Source organism: Oncorhynchus keta, chromosome 2, assembly GCF_023373465.1.
Source record: "Oncorhynchus keta strain PuntledgeMale-10-30-2019 chromosome 2, Oket_V2, whole genome shotgun sequence".
In the NCBI taxonomy this organism is placed as follows: domain Eukaryota; kingdom Metazoa; phylum Chordata; class Actinopteri; order Salmoniformes; family Salmonidae; genus Oncorhynchus; species Oncorhynchus keta.
In genome coordinates, this window is record NC_068422.1 from 7504002 (window position 1) to 7521633 (window position 17632).

General features: G+C 45.6%; 1 protein-coding gene across 1 annotated transcript in view; it reads left to right on the forward strand.

The window, feature by feature from the left end:
* Window positions 1–17632, forward strand: part of LOC118380780 (protein TANC2-like) — a 159842-nt gene that overhangs the window by 113689 nt on the left and 28521 nt on the right. The window contains exons 15-17 of the mRNA XM_052471256.1: window positions 1371–1607; window positions 2215–2403; window positions 2690–2792. Of these exons, the coding sequence (XP_052327216.1) occupies window positions 1371–1607; window positions 2215–2403; window positions 2690–2792 (529 nt within the window). The remainder of the gene's footprint in view (window positions 1–1370; window positions 1608–2214; window positions 2404–2689; window positions 2793–17632) is intronic.

Genomic DNA, 17632 nt, shown 5'->3' on the forward strand with positions numbered 1-17632 from the left:
CTACACTTCTACCATCAAGATAACTTACTGCTTTACCCTCTACACTCCTAACATCAAGGTAACTTACTGCTTTACACCTACACTTCTACCATCAAGGTAACTTACTGCTTTACCCTCTACACTCCTAACATCAAGGTAACTTACTGCTTTATACCTAACTCCTAACATCAAGGTAAATTCCTGCTTAACCTCTACACTCCTAACATCAAGATAACGTACTGCTTTACCCCCTACACTCCTAACATCAATATAACTTACTGCTTTACCCTCTACCCTTCTAACATCAATATAACTTACTGCTTTACCCTCTACACTCCTAACATCAAGATAACTTACTGCTTTACGCTGTACACTCCTAACATCAAGATAACTTACTGCTTTACACTCTGCACTCCTAACATGGAGATAACGTACTGCTTTACCCCCTACACTCCTAACATCAAGGTAACTTACTGATTAACCTCTACACTCCTAACATCAAGGTAACTTACTGCTTAACCTCTACACTCCTAACATCAAGGTAACTTACTGCTTAACCTCTACACTCCTTACATCAAGATAACTTACTGCTTTACACCTACACTCCTAACATCAAGATAACTTACTGCTTTACACCTGCACTCCTAACATCAAGATAACTTACTGCTTTACACCTGCACTCCTAACATCAAGATAACTTACTGCTTTACCCTCTACACTCCTAACATGAAGATAACGTACTGCTTTACCACCTACACTCCTAACATCAAGATAACTTACTGCTTTACCTTCTACACTCCTAACATCAAGATAACTTACTGCTTAACCTCTACACTCCTAACATCAAGGTAACTTACTGCTTTACCCTCTACACTCCTAACATCAAGGTAACTTACTGCTTTACACCTACACTTCTACCATCAAGATAACTTACTGCTTTACCCTCTACACTCCTAACATCAAGGTAACTTACTGCTTTACACCTACACTTCTACCATCAAGGTAACTTACTGCTTTACCCTCTACACTCCTAACATCAAGGTAACTTCCTGCTTTACACCTACACTTCTACCATCAAGGTAACTTACTGCTTTACCCTCTACACTCCTAACATCAAGGTAACTTACTGCTTTATACCTAACTCCTAACATCAAGGTAACTTACTGCTTTCCCCTTTAAGAATGAAAGCCTTTCCCTCTCATGGCTCCGTATATATCAACATTTGCTGCTTTCATCAGGGTTTCAGCTCTCCCTCTGACATATGGCCAACCAACTCCAGTGTATTCCAAACCAGGTGAATCGCCTAAAGGGCTGTTCCTACTGACAAATTAAATGTACTTTCTATACAGTTTGTCTGTCTATAACACCGTGTAAAATCTGTCTGTGCCCAGGTGAGCCGGTTGCTGATGCTCGGCGGTGCCAACGTGAACTACCGGACGGAGGTGTTGAACAATGCCCCAGTGCTGTGTGTGCATGCCTTTCTGGGTTACATAGACATGGTGGGGCTCCTGTTGGAGTATGGGGCCTCTGTAGACCAGCCTTCAGAGAGCGGTGTCACCCCACTGGGCTATGCTGCCTCCGGGGGACACATGGCTATAGTCACTACACTGTGTCTAAGGAGAGCCAAGGTGAGATGGGAAGAGGAGGGAGAGAGGGGAAAGGGAAGAGCGAGAGAGGGAGGAGAGGGGGGGGGTAGAGAGAGGCGGGAGAGAGGGGCAGGGAAGAGAGAGAGTAGAAGGAGAGAGGTGAAGGGGTAGGGGAGAGTGAGAGGAGGGAAGAGAGAGAGGGGAGTTGAAGAGAGGGCGGAAGTGAGAGGAGAGGGAGGGATAGAGGATGGGGAGAGAGGGGAGTGGAGGGAGACGGGGGAAGAGAGAGAGGGGGACAGGGAAGAGAGAGAGGGGGAGAGGGAGGGTGAAGAGAAGGACGAGAGAGAGGGGAGTGGAAGGAGGGGGAGGGAAGTGGGAGAGAGGAAGGGGAGGAAAGAGAGAGAGAGTAGGGAGAGGGGGAGGGAAGAAAGAGAGGGGAAGGGAAGAGAGAGAGAGAGAAGAGATGAGGGGGAGAGAGGGAGAGAAATGAGAGAGATAGGGGAGAGGAGGGAAGGAAGAGACAGAGAGAGAGAGAAGAGGACAGAGTATGTTTGTAGATTAATCTATTTTAATCTTCATCTATCATCTGAGGACGAATGGGGATATACCAACTTTATGTGTGTTTCTGTCTGTGTGCGTCCGTCAACAGGTGGACCACCTAGATAATAATGGTCAGTGTGCCGTGGTGCATGCAGCTCTCAGGGGCCACATGGATGTGGTCAAGTTCCTCATCCAGTGGGACTGGGCCATGGGACAACCACAACAACAAGGAGCCTTCAGCAAGAGCCAAGCTGTCCAGCAAGCCCTCATCGCTGCAGCCACCATGGGATACACAGAGGTAGGCCTTTCCTCGCTGAGAATCTCCTGACCTGGGGATGCTGTACCTTCATAATTTCTCCTCTGCTCATCTCCTGCTATTAGCATAATGCTTGGCACCAACCTTACTTACTCAGCTGACAGTTTTCTACTGCTAGGATTTACATTTTTTTCGTAATTTCCCTGCAGTGTGTGGACTGTTTATCCCTCTGCGATCCTACCAGTATTGCATGCCGCTCATAATAACAAGTGATTTTTCAGTTGTTTGGGTTTTTTGGACGTGTAAAATGTATCATTATTTGAACCAGATTGTGTCATACCTGCTGGACCTGCCAGAGAAGGTTGAGAAGGACGAGGAGAAGGTGGAACGAGCTCAGATGAACAATGTTGACACCCTGTGGGGAGAGACAGGTAAGCTACAGCTTCTCATCGTGTGCTTGTTAAAAAGGTCCCCAGATATAGTCCGCAGCCTTGTGGAGATTTGGGCCTAGGTCAAACGTTAACCGGCGATAGCCGAGACACGCATAAATTATGTTTTGGTGCTGTCAGAGGTGGAACTGTCAAATGTGAGCAGCTGCTCTTTTGATCATTGTCATGAAGCCACATCCGTCTCACTCGCGGTAGAAGTTCAGGAAAAGAAAGTGTAGGCTATATAGAAATAATGACTCACGTTGAAAATCATTAAACAAAATAATGAGGGTTTCTATCAGCCTAATGGAGGTGAAGATCACATCTCACATTCCAGTGTTCAAACAAGGCTGCATGGGACTTCTGTTCATGTGACTCTGTGTAGCCAATGTCCGCTTTCGGTATAATGCTAGGAGCCTCTGGTGGATTTGACGGCTCTTATGTAGTTCCTCCTCCGACACCGTCAAAACAACTGCTATGCCCATGTCAGCTAAAGCAGATCTCATTGAATCTGACAGTGCTGCTTCCTTAGGGGGAATCATTATGCCTCAGTGGCTTTAGGTTTGACACCTGAATTGTAAGCCAATGCTTCGTCTGGGCTTAAGCTGAGATGTGGATGGATGTCATGATTGCTTAGACATACTGTAGGAGGGGATGCTTGCTGTACTTGTTTACCATAGGAGTTTAGATTACTACAGAGAGAGAGAGAGATTTAGAAAATAACAATAGTGAAGAAGGCCCACATACACTATATATACAGCAGTATGTGGACACCCCTTCAAACGAGTGGATTTGGCTATTTCAACCACACCCGTTGCTGACAGGTGTATAGAATTGGGCGCACAGTCATGCAATCTCCATAGACAAACATTGGCAGTAGAATGGCCTTACTAAAGAACTCAGTGACTTTCAACATGGCACCGTCATAGGATGACACCTTTCCAACAAGTCAGTTTGTCAAATTTCTGCCCTGCTGTAGCTGCCCCGTCAAGTGTAAGTGCTGTTATTGTGAAGTGAAAACGCCTAGGAGCAACAACGGATCAGCAGTGAAATGGTAAGCCACAGAAGCTCACAGAACTGGCCCGTCGAGTGCTGAAGCCCGTCGAGTGCAGAAGCCCGCCGAGTGCTGAAGCCCGCCAAGTGCTGGAGCCCGCCGAGTGCTGGAGCCCGCCGAGTGCTGAAGCCCGCCGAGTGCTGGAGCCCGCCGAGTGCTGGAGCCCGCCGAGTGCTGGAGCCCGCCGAGTGCTGGAGCCCGCCGAGTGCTGGAGCCCGCCGAGTGCTGAAGCCCGCCGAGTGCTGGAGCCCGTCGAGTGCTGGAGCCCGTCGAGTGCTGAAGCCCGTCGAGTGCTGAAGCCCGTCGAGTGCTGAAGCCCGCCGAGTGCTGAAGCCCGCCGAGTGCTGAAGCCCGTCTGTCCTTGGGTTGGAACAGTCACTACCGAGTTCCAAACTGCCTCTGGAAGCAACGTCAGTGCAAGAACTTTTCGTCAGGAGCGTCGTGAAATGGATTTCTATGGCCGAGCAGCCGCACACAAGCCTAAGATCGCCATCCGCGAATGCTAAGCGGTGGCTGGAGTGGTGTAAAGATCGCAACCATTGGACTCCATTGGAGCAGTGGAAACACATTCTGGAGTGATGAGATCCCGTTTCACCAACTAGCAGTCTGACGGACAAATCTGGGTTTGGCGGATGCCAGGAGTACACTACCTGTCAAAATGCATAGTGCCTACTGTAAAGTTTGGTGGAGGAGGAATAATGGTGTGGGGCTGTTTTTCATGGTTTGGGCTTGGCCCCTTAGTTATAGACAATTCTGTGCTTCCAGCTTTATGGTAATAGTTTGGGGAAAGCCCTTTCCTGTTTCAGCACGACAATGCCACCTTGCACAAAGCGAGGTCCATACAGAAATATTAATTGCCATGGTTTTGGAATGACATGTTCGACGAGCAGGTGTCCACATACTTTTGGTCATGTAGTGTATGTTCCAGAGCTCAGAACTAGTGTCAGAGGAAGAGGGAGGTCTGCTGTTAGAGACTATTCTCTCTATGTACCGCAAGGCAGGAGGATTGTGAGCAATACTATGACTCAGTCAGTTAAATCCATACACATCTGTCTGTCTGTCTGTCTGCCTGTCTGTCTGTCTGTCTGTCTGTGTACAGTCTGTCTGTGTACCGTGTCTGTCAACTGTCTGTCTACCATCTCTGTCTACTACCTGTCTACTGTCTGTCTGTCTACCGTGTCTGTCAACTGTCTGTCTGTTTATCTACTGTCTGTCTACTGTCTGTCTGTTTATCTACTGTCTGTCTACAGACTGTCTACTGTCTGTCTGTCTACTGTCTTTCTGTCTACTGTCTGTCTGTTTTCTACTGTCTGTCTGTTTATCTACTGTCTGACTACCGTCTCTCAAATATCTGTCTTTCTGTCTACTGTCTGTCTGTTTATCTACTGTCTGACTACCGTCTGTCAACTATCTGTCTTTCTGTCTGCTGTATGTCTACTGTTGGTGTACTCAAACTCTCCACTTAGTATCCACTTAGAATGCAATCAGTGTACATACTAACAAATGACACACATGAAGACTAAGTATAAAAATGACGGATCCATGTGTGTCCCTCTACTCTCTCTGTCCTGTTGGAAACAATGACTAGATCAGTGAATTGCATAGAGGTGACTGTCGACCCCCACATCACTGTTCTCTCCTTCCTCTTTCTCTAATGCCACAACACTCTTCTGTCCTTCCTCTTTCTCTAATGCCACATCACTGTTCTGTCCTTCCTCTTTCTCTACTGCCACATCACTGTTCTCTCCTCCCTCTTTCTCTACTGCCACAACGATGTTCTCTCTTTCCTCTTTCTCTAATGCCACAACAATGTTCTCTCTTTCCTCTTTCTCTAATGCCACATCACTGTTCTGTCCTCCCTCTTTCTCTAATGCCACATCACTGTTCTCTCCTCCCTCTTTCTCTACTATCACAACAATGTTCTCGCTTTCCTCTTTCTCTACTGCCACATCACTGTTCTCTCCTTCCTCTTTCTCTACTATCACAACAATGTTCTCTCTTTCCTCTTTCTCTAATGCCACATCACTGTTCTCTCCTTCCTCTTTCTCTACTATCACAACAATGTTCTCTCTTTCCTCTTTCTCTAATGCCACATCACTGTTCTCTCCTCCCTCTTTCTCTAATGCCACGTCACTCTTCTCTCCTTCCTCTTTCTCTACTGCCACAACGATGTTCTCTCTTTCCTCTTTCTCTACTGCCACAACAATGTTCTCTCTATCCTCTTTCTCTACTGCCACATCACTGTTCTCTCCTCCCTCTTTCTCTACTATCACAACAATGTTCTCTCCTTCCTCTTTCTCTACTATCACAACAATGTTCTCTCTTTCCTCTTTCTCTACTGCCACATCACTGTTCTCTCCTTCCTCTTTCTCTACTATCACAACGATGTTCTCTCTTTCCTCTTTCTCTACTGCCACATCACTGTTCTCTCCTCCCTCTTTCTCTACTATCACAACAATGTTCTCGCTTTCCTCTTTCTCTACTGCCACATCACTGTTCTCTCCTTCCTCTTTCTCTACTATCACAACAATGTTCTCTCTTTCCTCTTTCTCTAATGCCACATCACTGTTCTCTCCTTCCTCTTTCTCTACTATCACAACAATGTTCTCTCTTTCCTCTTTCTCTAATGCCACATCACTGTTCTCTCCTCCCTCTTTCTCTAATGCCACATCACTCTTCTCTCCTTCCTCTTTCTCTACTGCCACAACGATGTTCTCTCTTTCCTCTTTCTCTACTGCCACAACAATGTTCTCTCTATCCTCTTTCTCTACTGCCACATCACTGTTCTCTCCTCCCTCTTTCTCTACTATCACAACAATGTTCTCTCCTTCCTCTTTCTCTACTATCACAACAATGTTCTCTCTTTCCTCTTTCTCTACTGCCACATCACTGTTCTCTCCTTCCTCTTTCTCTACTATCACAATGATGTTCTCTCTTTCCTCTTTCTCTACTGCCACATCACTGTTCTCTCCTCCCTCTTTCTCTACTATCACAACAATGTTCTCTCTTTCCTCTTTCTCTCATGCCACATCACTGTTCTCTCCTCCCTCTTTCTCTACTGCAACATCACTGTTCTCTCCTCCCTCTTTCTCTACTGCAACATCACTGTTCTCTCCTTCCTCTTTCTCTACTGCCACAAAGATGTTCTCTCTTTCCTCTTTCTCTACTGCTACATCACTGTTCTCCCCTTTCTCTTTCTCTACTGCCACAACGATGTTCTCTCTTTCCTCTTTCTCTACTGCCACAACAATGTTCTCTCTATCCTCTTTCTCTACTGCCACATCACTGTTCTCTCCTCCCTCTTTCTCTACTATCACAACAATGTTCTCTCCTTCCTCTTTCTCTACTATCACAACAATGTTCTCTCTTTCCTCTTTCTCTACTGCCACATCACTGTTCTCTCCTTCCTCTTTCTCTACTATCACAATGATGTTCTCTCTTTCCTCTTTCTCTACTGCCACATCACTGTTCTCTCCTCCCTCTTTCTCTACTATCACAACAATGTTCTCTCTTTCCTCTTTCTCTCATGCCACATCACTGTTCTCTCCTCCCTCTTTCTCTACTGCAACATCACTGTTCTCTCCTCCCTCTTTCTCTACTGCAACATCACTGTTCTCTCCTTCCTCTTTCTCTACTGCCACAAAGATGTTCTCTCTTTCCTCTTTCTCTACTGCTACATCACTGTTCTCCCCTTTCTCTTTCCCTAATGCCACATCACGGGTTCTTTCCTCCCTCTTTCTCTAATGCCACATCACTGTTCTCTCCTTCCTCTTTCTCTAATGCCACATCACTGTTCTCTCCTTCCTCTTTCTCTAATGCCACACCACTGTTCTCTCCTCCCTCTTTCTCTACTGCAACATCACTGTTCTCTCCTTCCTCTTTCTCTACTGCTACATCACTGTTCTCCCCTTTCTCTTTCCCTAATGCCACATCACGGGTTCTTTCCTCCCTCTTTCTCTAATGCCACATCACTGTTCTCTCCTTCCTCTTTCTCTACTGCAACATCACTGTTCTCTCCTTCCTCTTTCTCTACTGCTACATCACTGTTCTCCCCTTTCTCTTTCCCTAATGCCACATCACGGGTTCTTTCCTCCCTCTTTCTCTAATGCCACATCACTGTTCTCTCCTCCCTCTTTCTCTAATGCCACATCACTGTTCTCTCCTTCCTCTTTCTCTACTGCAACATCACTGTTCTCTCCTTCCTCTTTCTCTACTATCACAACAATGTTCTCTCTTTCCTCTTTCTCTAATGCCACATCACTGTTCTCTCCTCCCTCTTTCTCTAATGCCACATCACTCTTCTCTCCTTCCTCTTTCTCTACTGCCACAACGATGTTCTCTCTTTCCTCTTTCTCTACTGCCACAACAATGTTCTCTCTATCCTCTTTCTCTACTGCCACATCACTGTTCTCTCCTCCCTCTTTCTCTACTATCACAACAATGTTCTCTCCTTCCTCTTTCTCTACTATCACATCACTGTTCTCTCCTCCCTCTTTCTCTACTGCCACATCACTGTTCTCTCCTTCCTCTTTCTCTACTATCACAACGATGTTCTCTCTTTCCTCTTTCTCTACTGCCACATCACTGTTCTCTCCTCCCTCTTTCTCTACTATCACAACAATGTTCTCTCTTTCCTCTTTCTCTCATGCCACATCACTGTTCTCTCCTCCCTCTTTCTCTACTGCAACATCACTGTTCTCTCCTCCCTCTTTCTCTACTGCAACATCACTGTTCTCTCCTTCCTCTTTCTCTACTGCCACAAAGATGTTCTCTCTTTCCTCTTTCTCTACTGCTACATCACTGTTCTCCCCTTTCTCTTTCCCTAATGCCACATCACGGGTTCTTTCCTCCCTCTTTCTCTAATGCCACATCACTGTTCTCTCCTTCCTCTTTCTCTACTGCTACATCACTGTTCTCTCCTCCCTCTTTCTCTAATGCCACAACACTGTTCTGTCCTTCCTCTTTCTCTACTGCAACATCACTGTTCTCTCCTTCCTCTTTCTCTAATGCCACATCACTGTTCTCTCCTTCCTCTTTCTCTAATGCCACATCACTGTTCTCTCCTTCCTCTTTCTCTACTGCAACATCACTGTTCTCTCCTTCCTCTTTCTCTACTGCTACATCACTGTTCTCCCCTTTCTCTTTCCCTAATGCCACATCACGGGTTCTTTCCTCCCTCTTTCTCTAATGCCACATCACTGTTCTCTCCTTCCTCTTTCTCTACTGCTACATCACTGTTCTCCCCTTTCTCTTTCCCTAATGCCACATCACGGGTTCTTTCCTCCCTCTTTCTCTAATGCCACAACACTGTTCTGTCCTTCCTCTTTCTCTACTGCAACATCACTGTTCTCTCCTTCCTCTTTCTCTACTGCCACAAAGATGTTCTCTCTTTCCTCTTTCTCTACTGGTACATCACTGTTCTCCCCTTTCTCTTTCCCTAATGCCACATCACGGGTTCTTTCCTCCCTCTTTCTCTAATGCCACATCACTGTTCTCTCCTTCCTCTTTCTCTACTGCTACATCACTGTTCTCTCCTCCCTCTTTCTCTAATGCCACAACACTGTTCTGTCCTTCCTCTTTCTCTACTGCAACATCACTGTTCTCTCCTTCCTCTTTCTCTAATGCCACATCACTGTTCTCTCCTTCCTCTTTCTCTAATGCCACATCACTGTTCTCTCCTTCCTCTTTCTCTACTATCACAACAATGTTCTCTCTTTTCCTCTTTCTCTAATGCCACATCACTGTTCTCTCCTTCCTCTTTCTCTACTATCACAACAATGTTCTCTCTTTCCTCTTTCTCTAATGCCACATCACTGTTCTCTCCTCCCTCTTTCTCTAATGCCACATCACTCTTCTCTCCTTCCTCTTTCTCTACTGCCACAACGATGTTCTCTCTTTCCTCTTTCTCTACTGCCACAACAATGTTCTCTCTATCCTCTTTCTCTACTGCCACATCACTGTTCTCTCCTCCCTCTTTCTCTACTATCACAACAATGTTCTCTCCTTCCTCTTTCTCTACTATCACAACAATGTTCTCTCTTTCCTCTTTCTCTACTGCCACATCACTGTTCTCTCCTTCCTCTTTCTCTACTATCACAACGATGTTCTCTCTTTCCTCTTTCTCTACTGCCACATCACTGTTCTCTCCTCCCTCTTTCTCTACTATCACAACAATGTTCTCGCTTTCCTCTTTCTCTACTGCCACATCACTGTTCTCTCCTTCCTCTTTCTCTACTATCACAACAATGTTCTCTCTTTCCTCTTTCTCTAATGCCACATCACTGTTCTCTCCTTCCTCTTTCTCTACTATCACAACAATGTTCTCTCTTTCCTCTTTCTCTAATGCCACATCACTGTTCTCTCCTCCCTCTTTCTCTAATGCCACATCACTCTTCTCTCCTTCCTCTTTCTCTACTGCCACAACGATGTTCTCTCTTTCCTCTTTCTCTACTGCCACAACAATGTTCTCTCTATCCTCTTTCTCTACTGCCACATCACTGTTCTCTCCACCCTCTTTCTCTACTATCACAACAATGTTCTCTCCTTCCTCTTTCTCTACTATCACAACAATGTTCTCTCTTTCCTCTTTCTCTACTGCCACATCACTGTTCTCTCCTTCCTCTTTCTCTACTATCACAACGATGTTCTCTCTTTCCTCTTTCTCTACTGCCACATCACTGTTCTCTCCTCCCTCTTTCTCTACTATCACAACAATGTTCTCTCTTTCCTCTTTCTCTCATGCCACATCACTGTTCTCTCCTCCCTCTTTCTCTACTGCAACATCACTGTTCTCTCCTCCCTCTTTCTCTACTGCAACATCACTGTTCTCTCCTTCCTCTTTCTCTACTGCCACAAAGATGTTCTCTCTTTCCTCTTTCTCTACTGCTACATCACTGTTCTCCCCTTTCTCTTTCCCTAATGCCACATCACGGGTTCTTTCCTCCCTCTTTCTCTAATGCCACATCACTGTTCTCTCCTTCCTCTTTCTCTAATGCCACATCACTGTTCTCTCCTTCCTCTTTCTCTAATGCCACACCACTGTTCTCTCCTCCCTCTTTCTCTACTGCAACATCACTGTTCTCTCCTTCCTCTTTCTCTACTGCTACATCACTGTTCTCCCCTTTCTCTTTCCCTAATGCCACATCACGGGTTCTTTCCTCCCTCTTTCTCTAATGCCACATCACTGTTCTCTCCTTCCTCTTTCTCTACTGCAACATCACTGTTCTCTCCTTCCTCTTTCTCTACTGCTACATCACTGTTCTCCCCTTTCTCTTTCCCTAATGCCACATCACGGGTTCTTTCTTCCCTCTTTCTCTAATGCCACATCACTGTTCTCTCCTCCCTCTTTCTCTAATGCCACATCACTGTTCTCTCCTTCCTCTTTCTCTACTGCAACATCACTGTTCTCTCCTTCCTCTTTCTCTACTATCACAACAATGTTCTCTCTTTCCTCTTTCTCTAATGCCACATCACCGTTCTCTCCTCCCTCTTTCTCTAATGCCACATCACTCTTCTCTCCTTCCTCTTTCTCTACTGCCACAAAGATGTTCTCTCTTTCCTCTTTCTCTACTGGTACATCACTGTTCTCCCCTTTCTCTTTCCCTAATGCCACATCACGGGTTCTTTCCTCCCTCTTTCTCTAATGCCACATCACTGTTCTCTCCTTCCTCTTTCTCTACTGCTACATCACTGTTCTCTCCTCCCTCTTTCTCTAATGCCACAACACTGTTCTGTCCTTCCTCTTTCTCTACTGCAACATCACTGTTCTCTCCTTCCTCTTTCTCTAATGCCACATCACTGTTCTCTCCTTCCTCTTTCTCTAATGCCACATCACTGTTCTCTCCTTCCTCTTTCTCTACTATCACAACAATGTTCTCTCTTTCCTCTTTCTCTAATGCCACATCACTGTTCTCTCCTTCCTCTTTCTCTACTATCACAACAATGTTCTCTCTTTCCTCTTTCTCTAATGCCACATCACTGTTCTCTCCTCCCTCTTTCTCTAATGCCACATCACTCTTCTCTCCTTCCTCTTTCTCTACTGCCACAACGATGTTCTCTCTTTCCTCTTTCTCTACTGCCACAACAATGTTCTCTCTATCCTCTTTCTCTACTGCCACATCACTGTTCTCTCCTCCCTCTTTCTCTACTATCACAACAATGTTCTCTCCTTCCTCTTTCTCTACTATCACAACAATGTTCTCTCTTTCCTCTTTCTCTACTGCCACATCACTGTTCTCTCCTTCCTCTTTCTCTACTATCACAACGATGTTCTCTCTTTCCTCTTTCTCTACTGCCACATCACTGTTCTCTCCTCCCTCTTTCTCTACTATCACAACAATGTTCTCGCTTTCTCTTTCTCTACTGCCACATCACTGTTCTCTCCTTCCTCTTTCTCTACTATCACAACAATGTTCTCTCTTTCCTCTTTCTCTAATGCCACATCACTGTTCTCTCCTTCCTCTTTCTCTACTATCACAACAATGTTCTCTCTTTCCTCTTTCTCTAATGCCACATCACTGTTCTCTCCTCCCTCTTTCTCTAATGCCACATCACTCTTCTCTCCTTCCTCTTTCTCTACTGCCACAACGATGTTCTCTCTTTCCTCTTTCTCTACTGCCACAACAATGTTCTCTCTATCCTCTTTCTCTACTGCCACATCACTGTTCTCTCCTCCCTCTTTCTCTACTATCACAACAATGTTCTCTCCTTCCTCTTTCTCTACTATCACAACAATGTTCTCTCTTTCCTCTTTCTCTACTGCCACATCACTGTTCTCTCCTTCCTCTTTCTCTACTATCACAACGATGTTCTCTCTTTCCTCTTTCTCTACTGCCACATCACTGTTCTCTCCTCCCTCTTTCTCTACTATCACAACAATGTTCTCTCTTTCCTCTTTCTCTCATGCCACATCACTGTTCTCTCCTCCCTCTTTCTCTACTGCAACATCACTGTTCTCTCCTCCCTCTTTCTCTACTGCAACATCACTGTTCTCTCCTTCCTCTTTCTCTACTGCCACAAAGATGTTCTCTCTTTCCTCTTTCTCTACTGCTACATCACTGTTCTCCCTTTCTCTTTCCCTAATGCCACATCACGGGTTCTTTCCTCCCTCTTTCTCTAATGCCACATCACTGTTCTCTCCTTCCTCTTTCTCTAATGCCACATCACTGTTCTCTCCTTCCTCTTTCTCTAATGCCACACCACTGTTCTCTCCTCCCTCTTTCTCTACTGCAACATCACTGTTCTCTCCTTCCTCTTTCTCTACTGCTACATCACTGTTCTCCCCTTTCTCTTTCCCTAATGCCACATCACGGGTTCTTTCCTCCCTCTTTCTCTAATGGCACATCACTGTTCTCTCCTTCCTCTTTCTCTACTGCAACATCACTGTTCTCTCCTTCCTCTTTCTCTACTGCTACATCACTGTTCTCCCCTTTCTCTTTCCCTAATGCCACATCACGGGTTCTTTCCTCCCTCTTTCTCTAATGCCACATCACTGTTCTCTCCTCCCTCTTTCTCTAATGCCACATCACTGTTCTCTCCTTCCTCTTTCTCTACTGCAACATCACTGTTCTCTCCTTCCTCTTTCTCTACTATCACAACAATGTTCTCTCTTTCCTCTTTCTCTAATGCCACATCACCGTTCTCTCCTCCCTCTTTCTCTAATGCCACATCACTCTTCTCTCCTTCCTCTTTCTCTACTGCCACAACGATGTTCTCTCTTTCCTCTTTCTCTACTGCCACAACAATGTTCTCTCTATCCTCTTTCTCTACTGCCACATCACTGTTCTCTCCTCCCTCTTTCTCTACTATCACAACAATGTTCTCTCCTTCCTCTTTCTCTACTATCACATCACTGTTCTCTCCTCCCTCTTTCTCTACTGCCACATCACTGTTCTCTCCTTCCTCTTTCTCTACTATCACAACGATGTTCTCTCTTTCCTCTTTCTCTACTGCCACATCACTGTTCTCTCCTCCCTCTTTCTCTACTATCACAACAATGTTCTCTCTTTCCTCTTTCTCTCATGCCACATCACTGTTCTCTCCTCCCTCTTTCTCTACTGCAACATCACTGTTCTCTCCTCCCTCTTTCTCTACTGCAACATCACTGTTCTCTCCTTCCTCTTTCTCTACTGCCACAAAGATGTTCTCTCTTTCCTCTTTCTCTACTGCTACATCACTCTTCTCCCTTTCTCTTTCCCTAATGCCACATCACGGGTTCTTTCCTCCCTCTTTCTCTAATGCCACATCACTGTTCTCTCCTTCCTCTTTCTCTACTGCTACATCACTGTTCTCTCCTCCCTCTTTCTCTAATGCCACAACACTGTTCTGTCCTTCCTCTTTCTCTACTGCAACATCACTGTTCTCTCCTTCCTCTTTCTCTAATGCCACATCACTGTTCTCTCCTTCCTCTTTCTCTAATGCCACATCACTGTTCTCTCCTTCCTCTTTCTCTACTGCAACATCACTGTTCTCTCCTTCCTCTTTCTCTACTGCTACATCACTGTTCTCCCCTTTCTCTTTCCCTAATGCCACATCACGGGTTCTTTCCTCCCTCTTTCTCTAATGCCACATCACTGTTCTCTCCTTCCTCTTTCTCTACTGCTACATCACTGTTCTCCCCTTTCTCTTTCCCTAATGCCACATCACGGGTTCTTTCCTCCCTCTTTCTCTAATGCCACAACACTGTTCTGTCCTTCCTCTTTCTCTACTGCCACAACACTCTTCTGTCCTTCCTCTTTCTCTACTGCCACAACACTCTTCTGTCCTTCCTCTTTCTCTACTGCCACATCACTGTTCTGTCCTTCCTCTTTCTCTACTGCCACAACACTCTTCTGTCCTTCCTCTTTCTCTACTGCCACATCACTGTTCTGTCCTTCCTCTTTCTCTACTGCCACAACACTCTTCTGTCCTTCCTCTTTCTCTACTGCCACATCACTCTTCTGTCCTTCCGCTTTCTCTACTGCCACAACACTGTTCTCTCCTTCCTCTTTCTCTACTGCCAAAACACTGTTCTCTCCTTCCTCTTTCTCTACTGCCAAAAGACTGTTCTCTCCTCCCTCTTTCTCTACTGCCACATCACTGTTCTCTCCTTCCTCTTTCTCTACTGCCACAACACTGTTCTCTCCTCCCTCTTTCTCTACTGCCACAACACTGTTCTCTCCTCCCTCTTTCTCTAATGCCACAACACTGTTCTCTCCTCCCTCTTTCTCTACTGCCACAACACTGTTCTCTCCTCCCTCTTTCTCTACTGCCACAACACTGTTCTCTCCTTCCTCTTTCTCTACTGCCACAACACTGTTCTCTCCTTCCTCTTTCTCTACTGCCACAACACTGTTCTCTCCTCCCGCTTTCTCTACTGCCACAACACTGTTCTCTCCTTCCTCTTTCTCTACTGCCAAAACACTGTTCTCTCCTTCCTCTTTCTCTACTGCCACATCACTGTTCTCTCCTTCCTCTTTCTCTACTGCCACAACACTGTTCTCTCCTCCCTCTTTCTCTACTGCCACATCACTGTTCTCTCCTCCCTCTTTCTCTACTGCCAAAAGACTGTTCTCTCCTCCCTCTTTCTCTACTGCCACAACACTGTTCTCTCCTCCCTCTTTCTCTACTGCCACACCACTGTTCTCTCCTCCCTCTTTCTCTACTGCCAAAACACTGTTCTCTCCTTCCTCTTTCTCTAATGCCACACCACTATTCTCGCCTCCCTCTTTCTCTACTGCCACACCACTGTTCTCTCCTCCCTCTTTCTCTACTGCAACATCACTGTTCTCTCCTTCCTCTTTCTCTACTGCTACATCACTGTTCTCCCCTTTCTCTTTCCCTAATGCCACATCACGGGTTCTTTCCTCCCTCTTTCTCTAATGCCACATCACTGTTCTCTCCTTCCTCTTTCTCTACTGCAACATCACTGTTCTCTCCTTCCTCTTTCTCTACTGCTACATCACTGTTCTCTCCTTCCTCTTTCTCTACTATCACAACAATGTTCTCTCTTTCCTCTTTCTCTAATGCCACATCACCGTTCTCTCCTCCCTCTTTCTCTAATGCCACATCACTCTTCTCTCCTTCCTCTTTCTCTACTGCAACATCACTGTTCTCTCCTTCCTCTTTCTCTACTATCACAACAATGTTCTCTCTTTCCTCTTTCTCTAATGCCACATCACCGTTCTCTCCTCCCTCTTTCTCTAATGCCACATCACTCTTCTCTCCTTCCTCTTTCTCTACTGCCACAACGATGTTCTCTCTTTCCTCTTTCTCTACTGCCACAACAATGTTCTCTCTATCCTCTTTCCCTAATGCCACATCACGGGTTCTTTCCTCCCTCTTTCTCTAATGCCACATCACTGTTCTCTCCTCCCTCTTTCTCTAATGCCACATCACTGTTCTCTCCTTCCTCTTTCTCTACTGCAACATCACTGTTCTCTCCTTCCTCTTTCTCTACTATCACAACAATGTTCTCTCTTTCCTCTTTCTCTAATGCCACATCACCGTTCTCTCCTCCCTCTTTCTCTAATGCCACACCACTGTTCTCTCCTCCCTCTTTCTCTACTGCAACATCACTGTTCTCTCCTTCCTCTTTCTCTACTGCTACATCACTGTTCTCCCCTTTCTCTTTCCCTAATGCCACATCACGGGTTCTTTCCTCCCTCTTTCTCTAATGGCACATCACTGTTCTCTCCTTCCTCTTTCTCTACTGCAACATCACTGTTCTCTCCTTCCTCTTTCTCTACTGCTACATCACTGTTCTCCCCTTTCTCTTTCCCTAATGCCACATCACGGGTTCTTTCCTCCCTCTTTCTCTAATGCCACATCACTGTTCTCTCCTCCCTCTTTCTCTAATGCCACATCACTGTTCTCTCCTTCCTCTTTCTCTACTGCAACATCACTGTTCTCTCCTTCCTCTTTCTCTACTATCACAACAATGTTCTCTCTTTCCTCTTTCTCTAATGCCACATCACCGTTCTCTCCTCCCTCTTTCTCTAATGCCACATCACTCTTCTCTCCTTCCTCTTTCTCTACTGCCACAACGATGTTCTCTCTTTCCTCTTTCTCTACTGCCACAACAATGTTCTCTCTATCCTCTTTCTCTACTGCCACATCACTGTTCTCTCCTCCCTCTTTCTCTACTATCACAACAATGTTCTCTCCTTCCTCTTTCTCTACTATCACATCACTGTTCTCTCCTCCCTCTTTCTCTACTGCCACATCACTGTTCTCTCCTTCCTCTTTCTCTACTATCACAACGATGTTCTCTCTTTCCTCTTTCTCTACTGCCACATCACTGTTCTCTCCTCCCTCTTTCTCTACTATCACAACAATGTTCTCTCTTTCCTCTTTCTCTCATGCCACATCACTGTTCTCTCCTCCCTCTTTCTCTACTGCAACATCACTGTTCTCTCCTCCCTCTTTCTCTACTGCAACATCACTGTTCTCTCCTTCCTCTTTCTCTACTGCCACAAAGATGTTCTCTCTTTCCTCTTTCTCTACTGCTACATCACTCTTCTCCCCTTTCTCTTTCCCTAATGCCACATCACGGGTTCTTTCCTCCCTCTTTCTCTAATGCCACATCACTGTTCTCTCCTTCCTCTTTCTCTACTGCTACATCACTGTTCTCTCCTCCCTCTTTCTCTAATGCCACAACACTGTTCTGTCCTTCCTCTTTCTCTACTGCAACATCACTGTTCTCTCCTTCCTCTTTCTCTAATGCCACATCACTGTTCTCTCCTTCCTCTTTCTCTAATGCCACATCACTGTTCTCTCCTTCCTCTTTCTCTACTGCAACATCACTGTTCTC